This window comes from Hemicordylus capensis, chromosome 2 (genome assembly GCF_027244095.1).
Source record: "Hemicordylus capensis ecotype Gifberg chromosome 2, rHemCap1.1.pri, whole genome shotgun sequence".
Classification (NCBI taxonomy): domain Eukaryota; kingdom Metazoa; phylum Chordata; class Lepidosauria; order Squamata; family Cordylidae; genus Hemicordylus; species Hemicordylus capensis.
In genome coordinates, this window is record NC_069658.1 from 134,417,577 (window position 1) to 134,437,254 (window position 19,678).

Consider the following 19,678-nt stretch of genomic DNA (forward strand, 5'->3'; position numbering starts at 1 on the left):
TTGGAGACATCTGCATACCTCACATACTATACTATAATTTCCAAGGGTGTCAAAACATAGCAAGGTAAAACAATATCAAGTGCATACCATCCCCCAAAGAGTTAAGAATAGCATACATTGACTTATTTTCACTTTATTGTCACAACAAGCCAGTAACTTGGCTCAAGTAATCATTCAGCAAGCTTCCTGGTTGCATGGCAGTTCTAGCCAGACCTCTCTCGTGCAACATTCTATCCAGTGCAACTCAATTGCTCTTTGTAGGCCAAGCACAGTGAACTTGTATTACTGAAGGTCATGTGAGATATAAGCAACTGTGCATGTCCAAATTTGGTGGATTTTTGACAACCCTTGGCACATTTATGCCTTAAAACTTAGGGATATATCAGTAAGTGTTAACAGCCATTTAGATTGTCAGCACTTATTTAGGTATAACCCAAAGGTGGAGAAATTATATCTGTTTTGGGCTATTCATAGAATTGACTTGAGATTGTCAACATTTATTTGTTAATATAGAAATCGAAATAATGATGATGATGATGATGATGATGATGATGATGATGTTAACAAAAAACCAAATAGTGGACAGTCACAGTGACATGTATAGACCAGTCATTTTGCCCTTATGGATGTAGTATCTTTTAGTCCCAGGAATGATGTGTTTATTTACATTTATATCCCGCTCTTCCTTCATTGAGCCCAAAGCAGTGTACATGGTTGTGTTTCTCCTCGCATGACTGGCCCAGAATCACCCAGTGAGTTTCATGGATGATTGGGGATTTGAACTCAGGTCTCCCAGGTCTCAGTCCAATATTCTAACCACTACACGACACGGAAATGGCCAGTTTGCTACAGCTGTAGCAACTTCCCCGCGTGAATTCTTTTTCACTTTAAAAACCAAGCAAGCTTTGCCAATTGCTGAGAATCTTCGGTCCCAGGAACGTGGACGATGGCCCATCTTTAGCCCCAATCTGGTAGTGTGCACCAGTTTCGTTTTCCATAATCAACGTATTGCAGTTGCGGGCAGCCACTATATGGCCTGACCACTCAAGCAGTTCTACATTTGTGTTTAAGATGTCCAGCTAATCTTCCGTAGGCAAAAGCAGGCCTCTACTATTTGCTAAATAACTGCTCTACTACCAGTTTCAATTTCAATTCTACATCTCCCTCATCTGAAAACTGTCTAACAGTATGGAGATATATCAGCACTTTGTGGGCAGTCATTTGTCATTTGTCAATACTTACTGGTATAATTCCATAATGTGAGATATTCATCAGATGCAGCAGGGCTTAAGGACATAAGAATGGCCATGCTGCATCAGAACAAAAGCCTGAGATAGAGATAACTAACTTCAGGAAGAAATCCAGTCGCTTTTTCTACTCCCTCTTTTCCCCTGCCTTTGCTCCTCTACTGACATACATTCCCGACTGACTCTGGCATGGATCCACCCCAATAAGATGATGGTGGTGGTGGTTTTTAAGGCACCCAATCAGCATTCCCTCTAACAGGGATTCCCAGACGTTGTGGACTACAACTCCCAGAATCCCCAGCTGCAATGGCTTTTGTTTGGGGGTTATGGGAGTGGTAGTCCACAACATCTGGGAATCCCTGTGAGAGGGTACACTGCACCCAACATGTTTTGCCATTGGAACTTTAAGCCACTACATTTAGGGGAGGAGCTATACTTTAAAAAACAACAACACACCACTGATGGACTGTCTCCATTGGCCATCTCTTCTGGCAATCAGCACTCTGCACAGTTGCATAGCAACAAGAGCCTGCCATTCCACAGTCAGCTTCTGATGGAAGACTCAATTGCTCCCAGTCTCGACTCCTATTTGGAATGTAAACCTCTCTCTCCAGTTCTACAGCAGGCTCACTCAAGGCCTGCCTCGGGGCCTAGTCTGGCATCCAGTATTCAGCACAGGAGCTAAGGGAATTGGTGTGCAATGAGCAGCATATAAGGCAATTCTTTGTGGCACAGAGAGCTTAGGAGGCACATGGGAAAGAAGGAAGCAGAGTTGTTCCACTCCTGACATTTGGCCTGAGGGAGGGCTGCCCTGCCCATGCCTTTCCTCAGCTTCTCCTGGTCAGCTCACAGCCAGATCGCTAGCTGGGAGGCTTGCTCTCTAGCAAAGGAAGTGTATGGGAAGAAGGCAGATTGGCCTCACCTCCGACACTGGTGTGAGGGGGCATAGCCAGTGATCAGGAGGTGTGGCTGACGTCATGCCGAGGCCTGGACACTGCCTCAGGACTTGCCACACTACCTGGAAAAGGTTGCCAACCTCTGCACTAGTGTATACAGACACACTAACAGTATCTAAACCAGGGGGTCTCAAACTTGGGTCCATAGCTGTTGTAGGACTACAGCTCCCATCATCCCCAGCCGCAATGGCTTCAAGACCTCCTGATCTAAACAGCCAAAAGTAGCTTCAAGAGAGGATGATCAGGAATGAAGGAACAGTGGGTTTCTACACCAACCTATCTGCTCCAAGCCACTGCTTCTGAAGCGGTTATTTGGCTGTTGAGGTGCTATTACATAAATGTGTGTCTAATGTCTAACTTGGAGCTTCATGCTGGCATTTTATCATCTTATTTTTAAAAAAATATTTATTTATTTATATTCATATTCAATTTTTATACCACCCTTCCAAAATGGCTCAGGGAGGTTTACAATTAAAACAGGAACCATTAAAATCATCTATCTATCTATCTATCTATCTCTGTAATGCATTGAGAAGGGCTCATGATCTGCAGCTTTCAGAGTCTGCTGCTTTGGGCTGAGTGCAGGTGACGGTGAAGAAATGTTTGGATCTCTCTCCAGGACTGGACCTGTGCTTCAGCATGGGCTTGAGCTTCCCCTCCCCACAACAGAGGACGGAAGAAAAACGGTGACCAGGACTGGCGACAGAACGGTGAGGCTGGAGGCTCTATTAGGTGCCCAGCGCTCGGATAGGACAGAAGGGCACAGTGAGTCTTCCCAAGCTTCTTCATCCTCTCCATGGTTTCCATGGCAAACGCCTTGCTGTTGTAGTTCTTGTCATTTTCTCCGACAATAAAGAGAATTTTTCCAGAGGCTTTTTCCACTGGCAGTATGTTGGCCTGGTGGTTCTCTGACTGAGAGTCCTCAACAACATTAAAGATATCAAGGAAACTTTCCTCGGTCAGTAGCATACATTCAAGCCTGTAAGGGATAGACTGGATGTAGAGGTCCCGGTAGCGGAATGGAAATCCATTGACTGCATTGGTCCCATTAATGCAAACGGTAGCTTGAATCTGTGGCAGGTACGTTGCCATGGCCAGTGCAATCTCTGCCCCTTTGCATATTGACAGTATACCAAGTCCTGGCCCACGGACCTGAAAAGGGGTGGGGGGGTGGGTGGAGACACAGAAATTGTGTATGTTAAAGAATTTAACCAAGACACAGCTCCCTTTGGTGGCTGATGAGGTGGGATGAGAAGATGAAGCATTGAATCTTACAAGCCAGGTTGTACATGCTGCAACCACGGCAGCCTGTCTGGGTAAGCTTATGAGAGCTGTCTCCATGGGACATGGATCAGCAAATAGTAAGTGGCCACTATTTTGCTTGGATGGTGGTAACTCTGAAGGAGGGAGGGAGCAGAGGACAAAGGGTCAAGTTCCCCCCACCTGACATAGACACACAAACATTGTGGCCTATTTTAAGTCTATTGCCGGTTCCTGGCATTTGGACCAAAGAAGATGAGAAACCACACAATAGGAGATGTGGGGTGCGAGGTAGAAGGCTAGGCATGCAAAGTTAGCACCAGCTTAGAATCTGGGTACACGCTTAGACTTTCCACTTCCTTAACCACCACTCTGTGCCTCCCACTGTCTGCTTTAGCTTCATCTCCAGTACCTAGGCTTCCTTATAGACTACAGGGGAGCAATATTTGTAACAATCCACAATACGTGTGGGTGATCATGCACTGCACTTCTCTCATACAGTATTTATTTTTTCCTTTTAGCCTTCAGCGTGTGGTATTCCCAGGCAGTCTCCCATGCTAGTACTAACCAGCCCCAGCCCTGCTTAGCTTCCAAACTCAAGTGAGATTGGGCATGTTCAGCATGGTATGGCTGTAGGTATACAAGATTCATTGCTATAAATTCATTTGAAATCACACTTGCTACAGTCTAGACTGCAACATTTCAGCATATTGGAATTCCCTCCCCCGCCACACACACACAAATATTTCCCTTTGTGTGGAAAGCTTGAATGAAACTGAAACGACTACGCTTAAAACCCTTCTCTATGGGACCCAAACTATGTAATGACATCACTAAACATTATTGAGGAGATGTAGGACTGACATACTATCTAGGGATGTGCAAATCAATTCGTGGCCAAATGGATTTGACTGGAATCTGGTCGATTTGAGTGATTCATCCTCGAATCGAAACACCCTTGAGGGTACTGACCAGATCTGAAGTCGAATCAAATCACCCTAGAATTGATTCAGCAATTTGAGTATCCATTTTGTCTTTGCCAGCCCTCTGAGCTTCTCTTCCATCTCGGGCATTTTTTGTGAATTTCTAAAATTTTATCTGGGCTATTCCAGGTCAGTGACTTGGGAAGACCCAGTCTAGAGAGTGGGTCTACTCAGAAAAATTTACAAAAATCAACCAAGTAGCCAATTGCTATGTGAGTTGGAACCCCCAACTCACATGGTGCACCACCACCCAACTCACTTTGGTGCCCCTAGTCCTTACAAAAATCAGCTGAATCGATTCAAATTTGAATCAAATCAAATTGACCCAGATTCGATGCCAGCAAATTCAAGCAACTCGAATTGAATAGCAAAATTTGATTTGTGCGCATTCCTAGTACTATCCTTTCATGTGCAAAGAGGTTTGCTTGTTTACTGGGGAGAATATTGTGAAATCTGAAATTGTACAGTTCAGGAAGAACTGTAGCACCTGCTATTTCTGCATATTTAAATTGGATCATCTCTTACTCATGGCAAATAGGCACCACACCTTTCTTTGCACTTGTGAACATACCTAGTAAAGCAGGTGCAGCAGCAGATGATGCTATTTTTTTCTCTTGCTGGATTAGTTTAGGAGTCTCCATCTACAGCTCTCCCACCTTAAAGGTCACCTACAAGTCCCATCATTCCTTGCTACTGGCAGACCCTGACTGGGGATGGTGGGAGCTGTAGACTTACAACACCAAGAGGGTCACAATTTGAGACTCCTATATTAGCTGAATCAAAGCTTTTAGATGGTCTTGTTTGTCTTGACTATAGCTGTGGATGTTCTAGTGGCAGATGACCTAATAACACTGCTTAACTTGCAGTCTATTTTTCATTATTTTATATTAACATGGGGGTACACAGAGCTGCTTGGAATCAGTTAATCAAACATGAACAATTTTTAAAACTGCAAAAGAAAAAGATAGCCAGCAATACAAAACATCATGTCACCAAGATTAGAACGCCTGCTTAAACAAACACATTTTTAGGTGCCAAGAGAACACAGGCAGGGAGCTGGCTAATCTTGCATCCTGCGGCAGAGGGTTCTGCAACAAGGGTGCCACCATGGAAAAGGCCCTCTCATGGCGCAGCAGGGAAATGCTTGACTAACAAACAGAAGGTTGCCGGTTTGAATCCCCACTGGTGCTATATTGGTATATAGGAAGATGCTGAAAGGCATTATCTCATACTGCATGGGAGGAGGCAGTGGTAAACCCCTCCTGTACTCTACCAAAGAAAACCACAGGGCTCTGTGGGCGCCAGATTCGAAATCGACTTGATGGCACACTTTACCTTTACCTTATGCATCGGATCTCCAAAGGCAGTATTCAATACAAGCAAGAGAGAGTCCTGCTATTATCTCAGGAATGAGCAGATTTATTCAGGGAGGAGTAGTTCTTTTTCCCTCCCTAAGGCACTTAGGGCTTTAAAGGTTATGATGACTACCGCCCTGAATTGCACCCATAAACTTTACTGGCAATGAATGCAATTGAAACAGCAACATAACATTTGGTGCCTGTAGATTCTAGCTGCAGCATCCTGCGTGAGCTGAAGCTTCCAAACAGTTTTCAAGGGCAGCACTGTATGAAGCATGTTACTGCAATCTAGTCTCAAAGCATGGGTAAAGCATGGCCATAGCATGCCAAACCAGAAGTGAACACACTTGAGCATTAACTGAAGCTGAGGTACTCCAGACCACAGCCGCCTCCTGGGCCTCCAGGACCACCCCCAAACTACAGATCTGGACCTTGAAGGACAACAAGACCTTTCCTTTCTACAATTTAAATAAGGACATTGCTTTATGCCAATTTGCCTGCCTACTCAAAACTGATAATTGCTTTGTCATTAAAATTACATGCCATATTTCCCTGCCAAGTTCTGGCAGGATTTAGCAGTTAGAATCTGAACACCTGCTGAAAGATGACCTACAAAGCCCCCTGTTAAGTGTCCTTACTGTTCTATCAAGGATACAGTAATAGCAATTACTGTAGAGCAGGCCTGTTCAACTTTGGCCCTCCAGCTGTTTTTGGACTACAACTCCCATAATCCCCAGTCATTGTGGCCAATACCAGGGATTATGGGAGTTGTAGGCCAACATCTGCAGGAGGACCAAAGTTGAGTAGGCCTGCTGTAGAGCCTTAGAAATCCAGTCACTTGTAACTGCCCGGGTTGTTTCTAACATTTTGTCATAAAACAACATCTTTACTGTATTTCCAAGCAGAAGGTACCTTTGGATGTTTCAAAAGGAATTCTGCAGCTTCTTCAAAATACTCCAGATCCACCTCGCCCAGAAAACTGGGCAGATCTTCATAAGCAAAATATGCCAGAGCCAATGCAACAAAGCCACGGCAGGCAAGGAGACTTGCTCGAAATTCAATCAGTCCTCCAACGCCACCAAAAAGGTCAATGACAGCAGGAAAAGGACCTTGTCCTGTCAACAGCAAAACAGGAACAGGAATCAACCAGAGAAATAAAAGATAGAAGCAATTCTGTATACAGCACGTTTAGCAGTCAAATTCTCACAGTTTCCTCACAATTCAACCCCTATAGAGTTGATCCTTAGGATGGGGGTGAAATAAAAAGAACTAGCTGGGCCGGGCGCAGAGCATCTGCACTTCTAGCCAACCCTACCACCCACCCACCCCCGCCGCCATCTTCTTCCCCCGCCCGTCCGTCCACTGCCTTTTTCTTTCCCTCTCTCTCCCCCCACACACTTTCTGGCTGGCCAGGCATCAGCTTCAGGGGGCTGCAGAGTAGGGTTGCCAACTGTCCCGTATTACACGGGATGTCTCTCATTTCAGGGATGATATGTTGGTCCCTATAGGGACAGCATTTGTCCTGCATTTTGCTGGCGAGGCGAGCAATGGCAGTGTAAAATACTTGCAGTGGGGGACATTTTATTCCTTTTGCTATTTAAACTATTTTGAGCTGTTTTTGATTGAAAAGTGGTATAATCCGAGTATGTTCTAAATAATAACAGTGCAGGCATTATTCAATAGCATATAATTCAACAACATATAAGTCCCTCATTCTGGCAATGAAATGCTGGCAAACCTACTGCAGAGCGAAGGGGTGAAAATTGCTCCTTGTGTGAGTGAGGAACTACTAGCCTTCCTTTCACTGAACTGCTAAGGATACTGCCTAATGTTGAAGGCTCTTCAATGCCTGCTATGTATGATGCATTAGTTTAAGCAGCCTGTCCTCAGCTGACTTTAATGCCAAGAGAGGGATTGGTAAAATAGACTAGAAAAGCTGAGTTTTCCTACAGTAAGTTATCAACAAATTACACACACACACACACACCATCTGCAGGTGTCAAGCTATGTGTTAGGGATGGGCAAAATGTTTCGATGTCCAAACATTTCAACTCAAAATGGGCTGTTTCGAGTGTTTCAAGCTCAAAACAAAATACCCTTTAAATAAAGGGCCTGCTTTGAGCTCAGAAGAAAACAAACCCGTTTTATCTCGAAATGTTTTGACACTTTGAGTGCTATTTTGGAGGACTGTTTTTCCCTTCCTGACTGGTTGGTTTGTTATCATACAAATCAAGTGTTGTCATGGGCAACTGTGCCCCCATTGATGGGGGAGGGAGGGGAACCCAAAAGGAGGGAGTTTCAAAATGTATTCAAAGGGACTGGGAGGGAGGGAGAGCCCTTATAGTTCTTCTCAGGGTAAGAGTCTAGAAACTTTGTTTCTTGTCAGACCATGGGTCCATCTAGCTCAGTACTGGCTACAGTACACAGAGTCAGTCTTCTTCCAGGTTACAGGCAGGTGTGTCTCCCTCAGCCCTATATCTGGAGATGCCAGGAAGGGAACCTGGAACCTTCCACATGTACAAACATGCAGGTGCTCTTCCCAGGGCGCCCCCCGCCCCAGGGGAATATCTTAAGAGTGCTGCTCACATTTCTTCCTTCTCCTTCCATCTTGTCAGAGGCGCACCTAGGTAATTTTGGAGCCTGGACCTAAAGGACTTTGGAGCCGCCCCCCCCCACCCACCCACCCGCCGCAAGTTAAGCATTATCTCTCTCTCTCTCTCTCTCTCTCACACACACACACCATGACACATGCAGTATTTTTAAGATGTGGGTTCTTGAGGGCACAAAGAGCAACTGAGCTCACAAGAATGTAAGAATATAAAACAGGTATATTGATGCAAATATGCATTCGCAGAAACATTTCATCACACAACTTAACATATTTCTTTCTCTCCCCACTCCCCCCCCCCCACCATCCGCTGAAAACAGAGGTCACGCCCGGCCACCCGGTGCAGTGCAGGCTAGGGGCAAAGCATGGCGACTGTGTTTGAAATGAGTGTTCTGTGTTGGGAGGGACAAATTTCCTTTTATTGTATGCTTCTGCAGTGTTTTTCAAAGCAGGGTTGCAAAATGCATTGCAAATTGCAATGCAAAACTTGTGTGCACTCTGTGAATACAGCTTGTTCCGGCCATAGGGAACAATGGGGAAATTCAAAACACCCCATTGTTCCCCATGCGTAGCTTCCAGATAGGGATGTGTGCGGAACCGGCTGGCCTGGTTCGGTTCAAGTGAGTCCGGACTGGACTCAGACCTGACTGGACCAGTTTGGTCTGGCACCCCTTAGAACCCTCCCCCCCGGTTCGGATCAATTGAGGGGGGGGTTGCGAAGTTTTTTTGTTTTGTTTTGTTTTTACCTTTCGCCCCTTCGGGGGGGCTTCCTCTAGGCTGTGGGGGAGGGGTCCGTGGCAGCCCCCCTGACAGTTCGGGGGGTTTGTAATTTTTTTTTTTAACCTTTAGCCCCTTCAGGGGCTTCCCCTAGGCCGCGGTGGGGCGGAGTCCATGAAGGTCCTCCCTCCTCCCACCAGCCTCGGTAATCACCACTGCAGTCCGTTTTAACCCCTTTTTCGGCCCATTTGAGCCTTCATATGTTGGCGCCGTGGCCATTTTCTCCTCCGCCACGCATGTGCTAATGGCCTCTGTGAGACCTGGCATGGCCCAGGGCCTTGCAGAGGCCATTTGCACATGCCCGGTGGCCATATTTTTTTTAAAAAAAATTAAATGGCCACCGCACATGCATAAATGGCCTCTGCAAGTCCCTGGGCCATGCCAGGCCTCACAGAGGCCTTTTTGCACATGCACAGCGATGGAAAAAATTGCCGCAGCGCCAACATACGGAGGCCCAAATGGGCCAAAAAAGGGGTTAAAACAGACCGTGGTGATGATTACCGAGGTCGGCGGAGGGGAGGGGGACCTTCGTAGACACACACATACACCCCTCAGCCTAAAGGAAGCCCCCCAAAGAGGCTAAAGGTTACAAAAAATCACGAACTCCCCAAACTGTCAGGGGGGTTCGGTCCAAGGTCAGACTGAACAGTGGGGGTTAGTTCAACCCCGGAACCATCGAACCGAACTAGTTCGATGTAGAACCAAACCCCCCTCAAAAAGTTCACACATCCCTATCCAGAGACACAACAGAGGGTTGGGTGGTAGGGCATGATGGAAGCTACCTACCACCCAACCCACAAAAGAAATGGACAAGCGGGCGGTTTTTAACAAATTTTAACACACACACCCCAAACTCCCATAGGATTCTGGTCTTGTGGTAGCAAGCACAAACTGTGTCCTTTGCTAAGCAGGGTCCACCTTGGATAGCATTTGAATGGGAGACTACATGTGTGAGCACTGCAAGATATTCCCCTTAAGTGGTGGGGCTGCTCTGGGAAGCACACCTGCACACAGAAGATTCTAAGTCCCACTGTGGCATCTCCAAGATAGAGCTGAGACAGATTTCAACCTTAGAGAAGCTGCCGCCAGTCCGTGTAGACAGTACTGAGCTAGATGGACCAATGGTCTGGCTCAGTATAAGGCAGCTTCTTATGTTCCTAACTAAACATTGTTCAGGCTCTTGCAGTCCTAAAATGACTTACAACATACAACAGTGAACATTTCCATGAAACAACAGAAGAAAAAATCCCTCTAACAGAGAACTGTATTTCCAAGGACAGCCACCAGAGGGAGAAATTTTTGTAAAGAGGCTATCCTTGCAGCCATCACCAGCTGCAAGCCTGGTTGTGTATGAGGTATAAATAATACTATTTTATTTTGATTTTTATTATTCACAATCCCTGTGCTTTAGCACCCAAGCAATGTACAAGACCATTAAAAGTCACAATAAAAGATGTAACAAGTTGTTCTAGAAAGAACTAATCAGCCTACTTTCCTTTCACTGTCTCGACAATCGGACTAAATTAGATTCAAATCAAGGTTCACAAGTTAGATCTCTTGCACCTCAAATGTTCATGTATCCACCATCTTGGATCAGGGTGGATGACATTATTACAAACTATACCATTGAGGTGTCCCTGTGTGTCACTCACTACAACTGTATCAAATTTGGTTCAAATGGGTTAGAAAGTCCTCAAATTAGTGCACTTGCGCCTCAAAAGTTCACACGTCCACCATCTTGGATCAAAGTGGATGACACCATCACAAACTACACCATTGGGACATCTCTATGTGTCCATACAGCTGTAGCAAATTTGGTTCAAATCAGTTACTGTCCACAAGTTATTGCACTTCCGCCTCAAAGGTTTACGTGTCCGCCATCTTGAATTGAGTTGTCACATTGTACATTGTCACAATCTACACCATTGAGGTGTCCCTATTTGTCCCTACAACTGTAGCAAATTTGGTTAAAATCATTTAAGCGGTTCACAAGTTAGCCCACTTGCACCTCCAAAGTGTATGGATCTGCCATCTTGGATCGGGGTGGATGGCATCATCACAAACTATGCCATTGAGGTGTCCCTGTGTGTCACTCACTGCAACTGTACAGAATTTGGTTTAAATAAGTTAGACAGTCCACAAGTTAGCCCACTTGCGCGTTGGATGTTCACACGGTCGCCATCTTGAGTTGGAGTGGATGACATCATCACACACCATGCCATTTGGGCATCCCTATGTGTCCCTACAGCTGTAGCAAATTTGGTTCAAATTGGTTAAGCGGTTCACAAGTTAGCCCACTTGCTCCTCAAAAGTTTACGCATCCGCCGTCTTGGATCGGGGTGGATAACATCATTACAACCTATGCCATTGAGGTGCCCTTATGTGTCCCTACAACTGTACCTGATTTGGTTCATACTGGTCCAGGCGTTGCGAAGTTGATGGCGGTGGGGGGGGGGTACACACACACGGACACACACACAGAATGCCAGGTGATCTCATAAGCCTAGTGGAAAGTAGGCTAAAAATGAAAAGATTGAGGTTTTCCGCCCCAGGTATTATAAAACACTGCAGAACAATAAGCAGCCAGTTCTGATACGCAAACCACCTTCAAGTTGGACTGTTAATAATCAACTAATCAGAGAACACTTAAAAAAAGAAGTTTCCACCTGCTGACATGAGGCGACTGTTTTGGAAAAACGTTCATGAAGGTGGGTGCTACCACAAACAAGATCTTCCCCCCTCTCTGGCCTTACTGGGCAAAAGGTGCAGATGGAGGAAGGCCTCTCTGGCAGATCTGAGGGAATGGTGAGGAGCACGCTGTTCCTTCAGGAAGGCATTCCTCGAGGAACCCAAGATCCAGGCCATTGAGGGCTTCAAAAGAAAGCACCAGGACTTTGAGCTGGGACCAGAATCAAATAAGTATCCAGCATAGCTGAACTAAGACTGGTGTCATTTGCTTTCTGGCGAATCCACCAGCTGCAGCTTCCAAACCACTTTACTCTGGAATCAAGGGTTGACATGGCAGCCTGTTGTGCAATCAAGGTTTCATTTATTTTTACAAACCTGGCCCCATCACCTCTCAAGAAAGAACCTGCCTGCAGGCTGTGCTGGAGGAGGCTACAAGGACCACAGGATCAGCTGAGTTACCCAGAAATAGGTGGGTGGAAAGAGGAGAAGAGGATCACATCTCATCAGAAGTTAAGGTACCATTGGAAGCAATGGCCTCACAAATTTATGCCACCTCTTTAGTCTGCTGAGTGATGCAGCTTCCCAAATAGCCAAAGTTTCCTGACTGTGGAGGACAGATAGGATGATGCATGTTGCTTCTTGTTCCTAAGTGATGCTATTGGCCAACATGACACACACATGCACAGCAGCCCCTGGACCACCAGGGCTGCTGCGCACATGAAAGACACAGCCCTGGGGGCATTGTGGAGGCGGGCAGTCGCACAACTCTTTAAAAACGGCACTCCTGCAGCACTCCTTTAGAAAACATGGATGTCGCATGACTCAAGTGCCCATGCACTGTTTTCGGCAGTTGCGCAACAACCTCTGTGTCTCTGCACACCTTTCAGGTGCACAGCAGCCCTGGTGGGTCAGAAATGCCAATTTTGGAGTGCATGTTGAGTTGGCCATTGACAGTCCCATCCCCCTCCCCAACACCAGTAGGGAGGGTGCATGCCATAGGAAAAGAAAACTGCAGAATAAATAAAACTGGAGAGATTTCTTAATGGCTTCACAGAACATAAAACAAACCCTAATCCAAAGGTCCATAAGCTCTGGTTCAGAAGTGAACATGTAGAAGAAATGTCTCCATTACATGAGGTCAGAGTCATGCTTAAACAGGCTTGCCCATTCCTGTATGCCCGGCCACATGTCTATACTATGTGGATTCCTAACATGCTAAAACACTGCACACACATAGGAACCAGTTGCAAGTAACCCCATACTGCTAAATTTTACGAATCCAGCATCCAGCTTTTAAACTAGTCCAGCTAATCCAACATTTTGTTTCCAAGAAGTGTATAGGCAACATAATGGCAATTGCCCTGCTGGCCCCCGCATGCTGCCACTGCATGTTTCATTTAGCTATCATGGTGCAGATAGATTTGTTCTCCATGAATTTACCCAATTGTTTTTTAAACCCACTGATACAGGTGGCCATTGCCACATCTTGAGATGGTGAATTATACCAGTTAACTATGCACCCACCCCCAGCACAGTACCTCCAGTGCCTATCTTATGTTTCGTTTTAGATTGTGAGCCCTTTGGGGACAGGGGTCCATCTTATTTATTTGTTATTTCTCTGTGTAAACCGCCCTGAGCCATTTTTGGAAGGGCGGTATAGAAAGCGAATAAATAAAATAATAATTAATAATATGTGACAAACTACTTGCTTTGTCATATCAGTTTCACAGGCTGACCCCAAGTTCTTGGATTATGGAGAAGGTGAAGACATATCTCTGTATATACTCTTTCCAGAATTCGTTAAAAAAAGCTCTTGTAACAAAAACATGGGTCTATCTACCTGCTGGAAGAAAGAGAGCCCCACGGATTCTGCCAGACCTGACAGGGATCCTTTGCATGCCAGGTGTTGCATACCACCTCTCTACAACTTGGCCGGCTAAATGCTGTTCTGGGGGCGAGGAAGTCAGCTGAACTGAATTAAGGACATCCAGGTGGACTTCAAAAGGTGTGTTTATTACATCCCGCTTCATCAGCCTAGTAAATGGCTTGTCTGGCTTCAGGAACCAGAACAGACCCATAGGCTGTATGCCAGCATAATCCCCTCCTGTGGCAGCATCACGCTCTAAATCCACTTCACCATTCTTGTCTGCACAGTAAAAAGCTCTGGCCTGGAAGAACACCCCTTTTTCATCCGTCAAAGAGGCCTGGACAGTCACCATCTGGGATGGCTCCAAGCCAGTGATGTGGATTTTAACTGGCTCATCAGCAAGGGAGGACTTTGGCGTGGCAGTGAGCGTCACCATTATTATACCAGGAGGGCTTCTCCAGGGATCTGAAACAGCCAGAGAGAGAGAATTGCCTTTGTGATCCATCTTCATGCACTGAAGCAAATGTGCATGAGCAAATATATCCTGTGGGGCAAGGGGTGCCAGATTTGACTATGGGCCACTTTGGACTCTACCCAGCCTTCTCAGTAAGTCCTTCTCATTTCCCACCAGTTCTGGGCACAATCCCACAATTTGTTGATCACATTTCTATGCTGCCTACCCCAACCGTTCTAGGCAGTTCACATCATTTAATCATGCAGGGGCAGTTCACCTGAACCACCTCCCACACGTGGTTAGATTGTGGGATGGCGTGCTGGGTAGCAGGGGTGGGGGGGAGGAAAGATGCACACCCATATTCCTCCGCTATGTGATTAGGATGGGCCGTAAGTTGATGTATTGCCCAAACCAGATGTATTGCCCAAACCAGCTGAAGGATTCATATGAACAGCTTCAAGTAGTGAAGCAACCACCAGATAAAAGTAGCATTTTCATGGGAAAGCTTGAATGTGTTGCAGAGCAGCACTAACATCCTAGCTTATAACCTGCTGGTTCATCTCCCCCATTTCAAAAGCAATTTCATCACTTGTGAACGTTGCAATATCACATTACTCATTTAATTATCTAGCATCTAAGGAAGCGGATTAAGAAGCTAGAAGTTGACACCTTGTAAGCAAGAAGACTAACATTCCAAGACAATCCTTCCATCCACCCTGTCCCCACGCCAAGAAAAAGAAGAAAGGAAAGACTGTGCCGTTGAGTTGGTGTCAAGTTGTCTATCCATGTTATTTTCTTGGTAGAATACAGGAGTGGTTTACCAGTGCCTCCTCCCGCACAGTATGAGATGATGCCTTCAGCACCTTCCTAGATCACTGCTGTCCAATACAGGTGACTACAGATATATTTACTAGGTACAGTTTGGGAAGCACACCAGTGGGGATTTGAACTAACGGCCTCTTACACTCTAGGCAAGCCGCTTCCCCACGGCACCACAGCAGCTGATACAATAAAAAGGAGCAAGGAGAAGGAAATGTATGTATGTATAAATATAACCTGCACATTCACTTTGGGATTTTGCATTTGGAAGGAAGAAAAACTCTAGGGAAATAACTCCATCACTGACTTGTTGAATGCCAAGCAGGAAGCCAGAGAACTTCTGATTTCTAGATTCTCATCATGATCCTAATACACAAATTGGACATTACTGGACTAGGAGCCATGCAATTGGCAGTGTCTTCCCCATTACACTGGATAAAGAAAAATCGAGTGGCAATTTTCTTGCCACAAAAAGCAGGGGGCAGGGGGAGTGTGCCGTGTTACAAATCTAAGTGGCACACATGTCGTTAATGTAGGTGGACCATGGCACAAAAAAGATTGAGAAACACTGTTGTAGCGAACCCAACTTCAGCATTGTATTCTCATCTGTAAAAATTCAAAAGAACAGCCCGATGATCATTCAGGGGCTTGGACTCGTCCCTTTGCCAAAGCAGCATGCAAACAACCAAACACAAAGACTCAATACATGTCACTGACAGCTTCACATTTCTTAACACAAATTCACAGGTACTCCCCCTCGCTGGTCCTAACTAGGTACCTTTCAGCTTCACCCCTCTCCCTCTTCACTTTCAACCAGCAGTGCATTGTACTAGATGGCTTACCTCTGCATTCACTATTTGAGAATGTGTAAAATAAAATAAATAATAATAATTTTCTACCCAGTAGTGGCACCAGAAGTCACGTTAAGTGGCACAGCAGGGAAATGCTTGACTAACAAGCAGAAGGTTGCCAGTTCAAATCCCCGCTGGTACTATATCAGGCCGTAGTTATATAGGAAGACACATCATCTCATACTGTGAGGGAGGAGACAATGGTAAACCCCTCCTGTATTCTACCAAAATAAAAACACAGAGCTCTGTGGGCGCCAGGAGTCGAAATCGACTTGACGACACACTTTACCTTTAGTGGCACGGGGAGGGGGGATTGAGGGGAGAACAGAAGGGGCAAAGTGCACTACATATTAGATTTCTGAAAACATTGGGGCAGCAAGCCTCTTTTCTGAGGGGGTGGGCGGGGGTGTGCTTCCCACCCTCTGCCACCCCTCTGAAGCCACCCTCGTTTCTACCCCAGGTTTTCAGCTTTACCTTTGCTCTGCAGTTTGTGCAAACAACGTTTGGTCTTGGCTCGGTTTCCGTTCAGAATGGATGAAGAAGAGCTGCCCGAAGTGGTTTATTGGAGCTCGGGAGAGTTTTGTTAGGAAAGCAGAGAAAACTCGAAGTCCAAGGTCTAAGAGGCTATTTCTGATGAGTTAGAGGGACAGGAGCAGCCTAACCAATAACTCCAAACTCCTCCTCCTCCTCTTAATCCTCATGCTTTTAAAGCCGCCCCATTTCTACTGAGATCGAATACAGGAAGACGAGGGTGCGTGCGTAGAATTGAGAAGGGAACCGGAAACCAAAGCGGGGCGGGAGCTACTCGGAGGGCTGCTAGTAGTCGATATAGATACCAAGTCAGAGCCCTCCTTCTGCCTCCCCACGTTACAGCCGTGCTCGCTGGCGTAGCTCGTCTCATGATTGTAAGGTTTGAGTGTCTCAGTCTCTCGCTCTCTTACACACAGACACACAAGCAATAAAAACCAGTAAAAGATGTAAAATGCAACAAATATACAGTGAAAAGTTGAAACCTGGTTTTGAATCATTTTCTTATTGTATATTCACCTTCAACAACTGAAATCAAACCTGGGCAGATGTGAACAACCACAATCTTTTTACCCGAGACACTGAAATGTTTTGGTACAGGAGAATGGATTCAGCATTCCTGTAACCGGGATTTGAGAAAGGAGTCCGTTAGTATACCTGTTCTACAGGCAAGACGTCTTGAGATACAGAAATCCACGGAGGACAAACTCCAGAGTGGGCTTGGCAAGGAGTCATAAGCAGGTGTGGTTGGGTTAGTTCCAATTTTCTTCCCAGTGGTCTTCTACCAAGATTGACAACTGAATTAAACAAAGATGGGGTATGGCCTTCAACCAACGTGCAAAGTTTCATCCTGAAAGTATATCCCTTCTGTGCAATTCTTAATGTTCCAAGAGAGCCCTTAGGGTCCTTTCACAGCCAAAAGTGCTCATATACTACTTGTGGTAATAGTTTGCTCTCCCAGAATTGACAGATGACCTGCTTGCTACATAACACTAAAACTAGGGGTCATCCCATGACACTGATTGCCACAGGAAATTTAGGACTGACAAAAGGAAGTACTTTTTCACACAGCACAAAATTAATCCATGGAATTCTCTGCCACAGGATGTGGTGATGGTCACCAGCTTGGATGACTTTAAAAGGGGCTTAGACAAATTAATGGAGAACAGGACTATCAATGGCTACTAATATTGATGGCTATAGCTCCCTCCAAGCAGGATGCATCCAAATGCCAGTTGAAGGAACAACAACAGGAAAGAGGGCATTCCTTCATCTCTTGTCTGTGGGCTTCCCAGAGGTATGTGGTAGACCACTGTGAGAAGCAGAATTATGGACCAGAAAGACCTTGGGTCTGATCCAGCAAGGCTGTTCTTACATTCTTAATTGGAACAGATCTAAGCAGCCACCAGGCAGCTGTACAATTCCATCAAGAGTCCAGCCTTGAAAGATCCTCTTGTGCCTTTTCTGGCTGTCCCTGCTAAATTCCTTCCTGCCACCAGACAGTGACTTCTGCAATGCGCTCTATGTGGGGCTGCCTTTGTATGTAGTCCGGAAACTACAGTTGGTACAAAATGCCGCAGCCAGGTTGGTCTCTGGGTCATCTTGGGTCATCTCTGGGTCACCATATTACTCCTATATTAAAAGAACTACACTAGCTACCAATAGGTTTCCAGGCAAAATACAAAGTGCTGGTTATAACCCATAAAGCACTACCCATTGAGGTTGTCTGGAGAGGTCTGTCTCCAGGTGCTGCCAGCTCAGCAGCTGGCCACATGGGGACAGGCCTTCTTGGTTGCTGCCCCAAGACTGTGGAATGCGCTCCCTACTGAAATACGATCCTCCCCATCTCTGACAATTTTTTAAAAAGCACTTGAAAACCCACCTCTTCACCCAAGCTTTTTAAATTTTCAAGTTTTAATGTTTTTGATTTTTAGATTGCCTAAATTGTTTTAAAGATTTGTGTGTGTGTTTTAACTTGTTTTATGTTGTTGTTAACTGCCCAGAGATGAAAGTTTGAGGCAGTGTACAAATCTGACAAAATGCTTCCCCACCCCCAATTTCTACTTGGTCAAAAGATGACCAAAAACATCTCAATGGTAGTTAAAGAGCTGTTGAAAACAATGATGAATGGATATTTATTGCCTAGTAGTTCAACAGCATTGTGCCACTGTTTGCTGCTAGCCAGAAATACAGATATAAAGAGATGATCTTGCTGGACCATCCAGTCCCAGATATTGAGAGTATACAGTATTGACACAAATTGACAGTATATTTTTAAGGCTAGCACAATATACAAGACTAGACAACATCTTTACTGTTACATGGCAAGGAAGTTAGGATGGGCACCTTGACTTACCATTTCCATGCTTTTAAGAGCATGTATGAAAATTGAAAACATAAATGGAAGGTTTTTGGATTGCTAAATATATATCATGTGGCAAAAGAGAATGATACTGGCAGACATCCAGAGCAGCCTAATGCAGGCACTCCTAACATCTCTGCCCTGTTGTACACTCATTCCAGATAACATGTAGTCTTGCGCTCTTGCACAAGAGTGCAAATACTTTTCTGAGCTTGCCTGTGCTACAGAAGTGCTATTTTAGACTGGAAACATGTCATTTACTGTCAAATGAAGTACTTTCTGCTGAAAAGAGCATTTCCAGAGCATGGGCAACCTCCAAAAAGTATATGAGCACTTGTACAGGACTGCCTGCACTCTGGAGCAAATGTCCACATGAGGTTGCTCTGCCAACATCTACCTTTTCTGAGTGTTCATGAAGCTACCTACACACTAGCAAAGCAAGAACGTTCTATTTTATGTTATATTTTGGATTAAAAGGACTGTGAGTGTTCTGGAGTCAACTGCCTGGAACCAAGAAACTGAAAAGCCACCTTTCCTTCCTTTCCCTTTTAAATCAGACAAAACCGCCATTGATGAGAGAGGCATGAGTCTGGTGTTTGAAAGAATACACATTGGCCAGATTAAGACGTAACACAAAACCAGAATTAAATAGGGAAGAGGTTGGAACTCCAGTATGTCCAGATTTGTGAAACCGCAGTTTTAGAGCAAAAGCAACCTCCGTTTTGCCTCACCAAACTCCAAACTGAACCTTCGGTTTGCACGTAGATTCACCACTGAGACCTCTGGTTTGGCTGCCAGTCAGAGATAAATCCAAACCTGGACGCTGCAATAACCATGGTTTCGTGCCAATTTTCAAACTGCAATCATAAGAGGCGGGTGCACAGACACACCTGGGATTATGCCCGCTCCATGCTTGCAGC

The 19,678-nt window shown here is 45.4% G+C and overlaps 1 protein-coding gene across 1 annotated transcript; it reads right to left on the reverse strand.

Moving 5' to 3' along the window:
* Positions 1-117: 117 nt before the first annotated feature.
* Positions 118-16,622, reverse strand: BAAT (bile acid-CoA:amino acid N-acyltransferase). The gene is made up of 4 exons (XM_053287987.1): positions 16,343-16,622; positions 13,718-14,209; positions 6,717-6,919; positions 118-3,355 (listed from the first exon to the last, which is right to left on the reverse strand). The coding sequence occupies exons 2-4, from the start codon at positions 14,178-14,180 to the stop codon at positions 2,759-2,761; spliced, it is 1,263 nt and encodes a 420-aa protein (XP_053143962.1). The 5' UTR covers positions 14,181-14,209; positions 16,343-16,622; the 3' UTR covers positions 118-2,758.
* Positions 16,623-19,678: the final 3,056 nt, after the last annotated feature.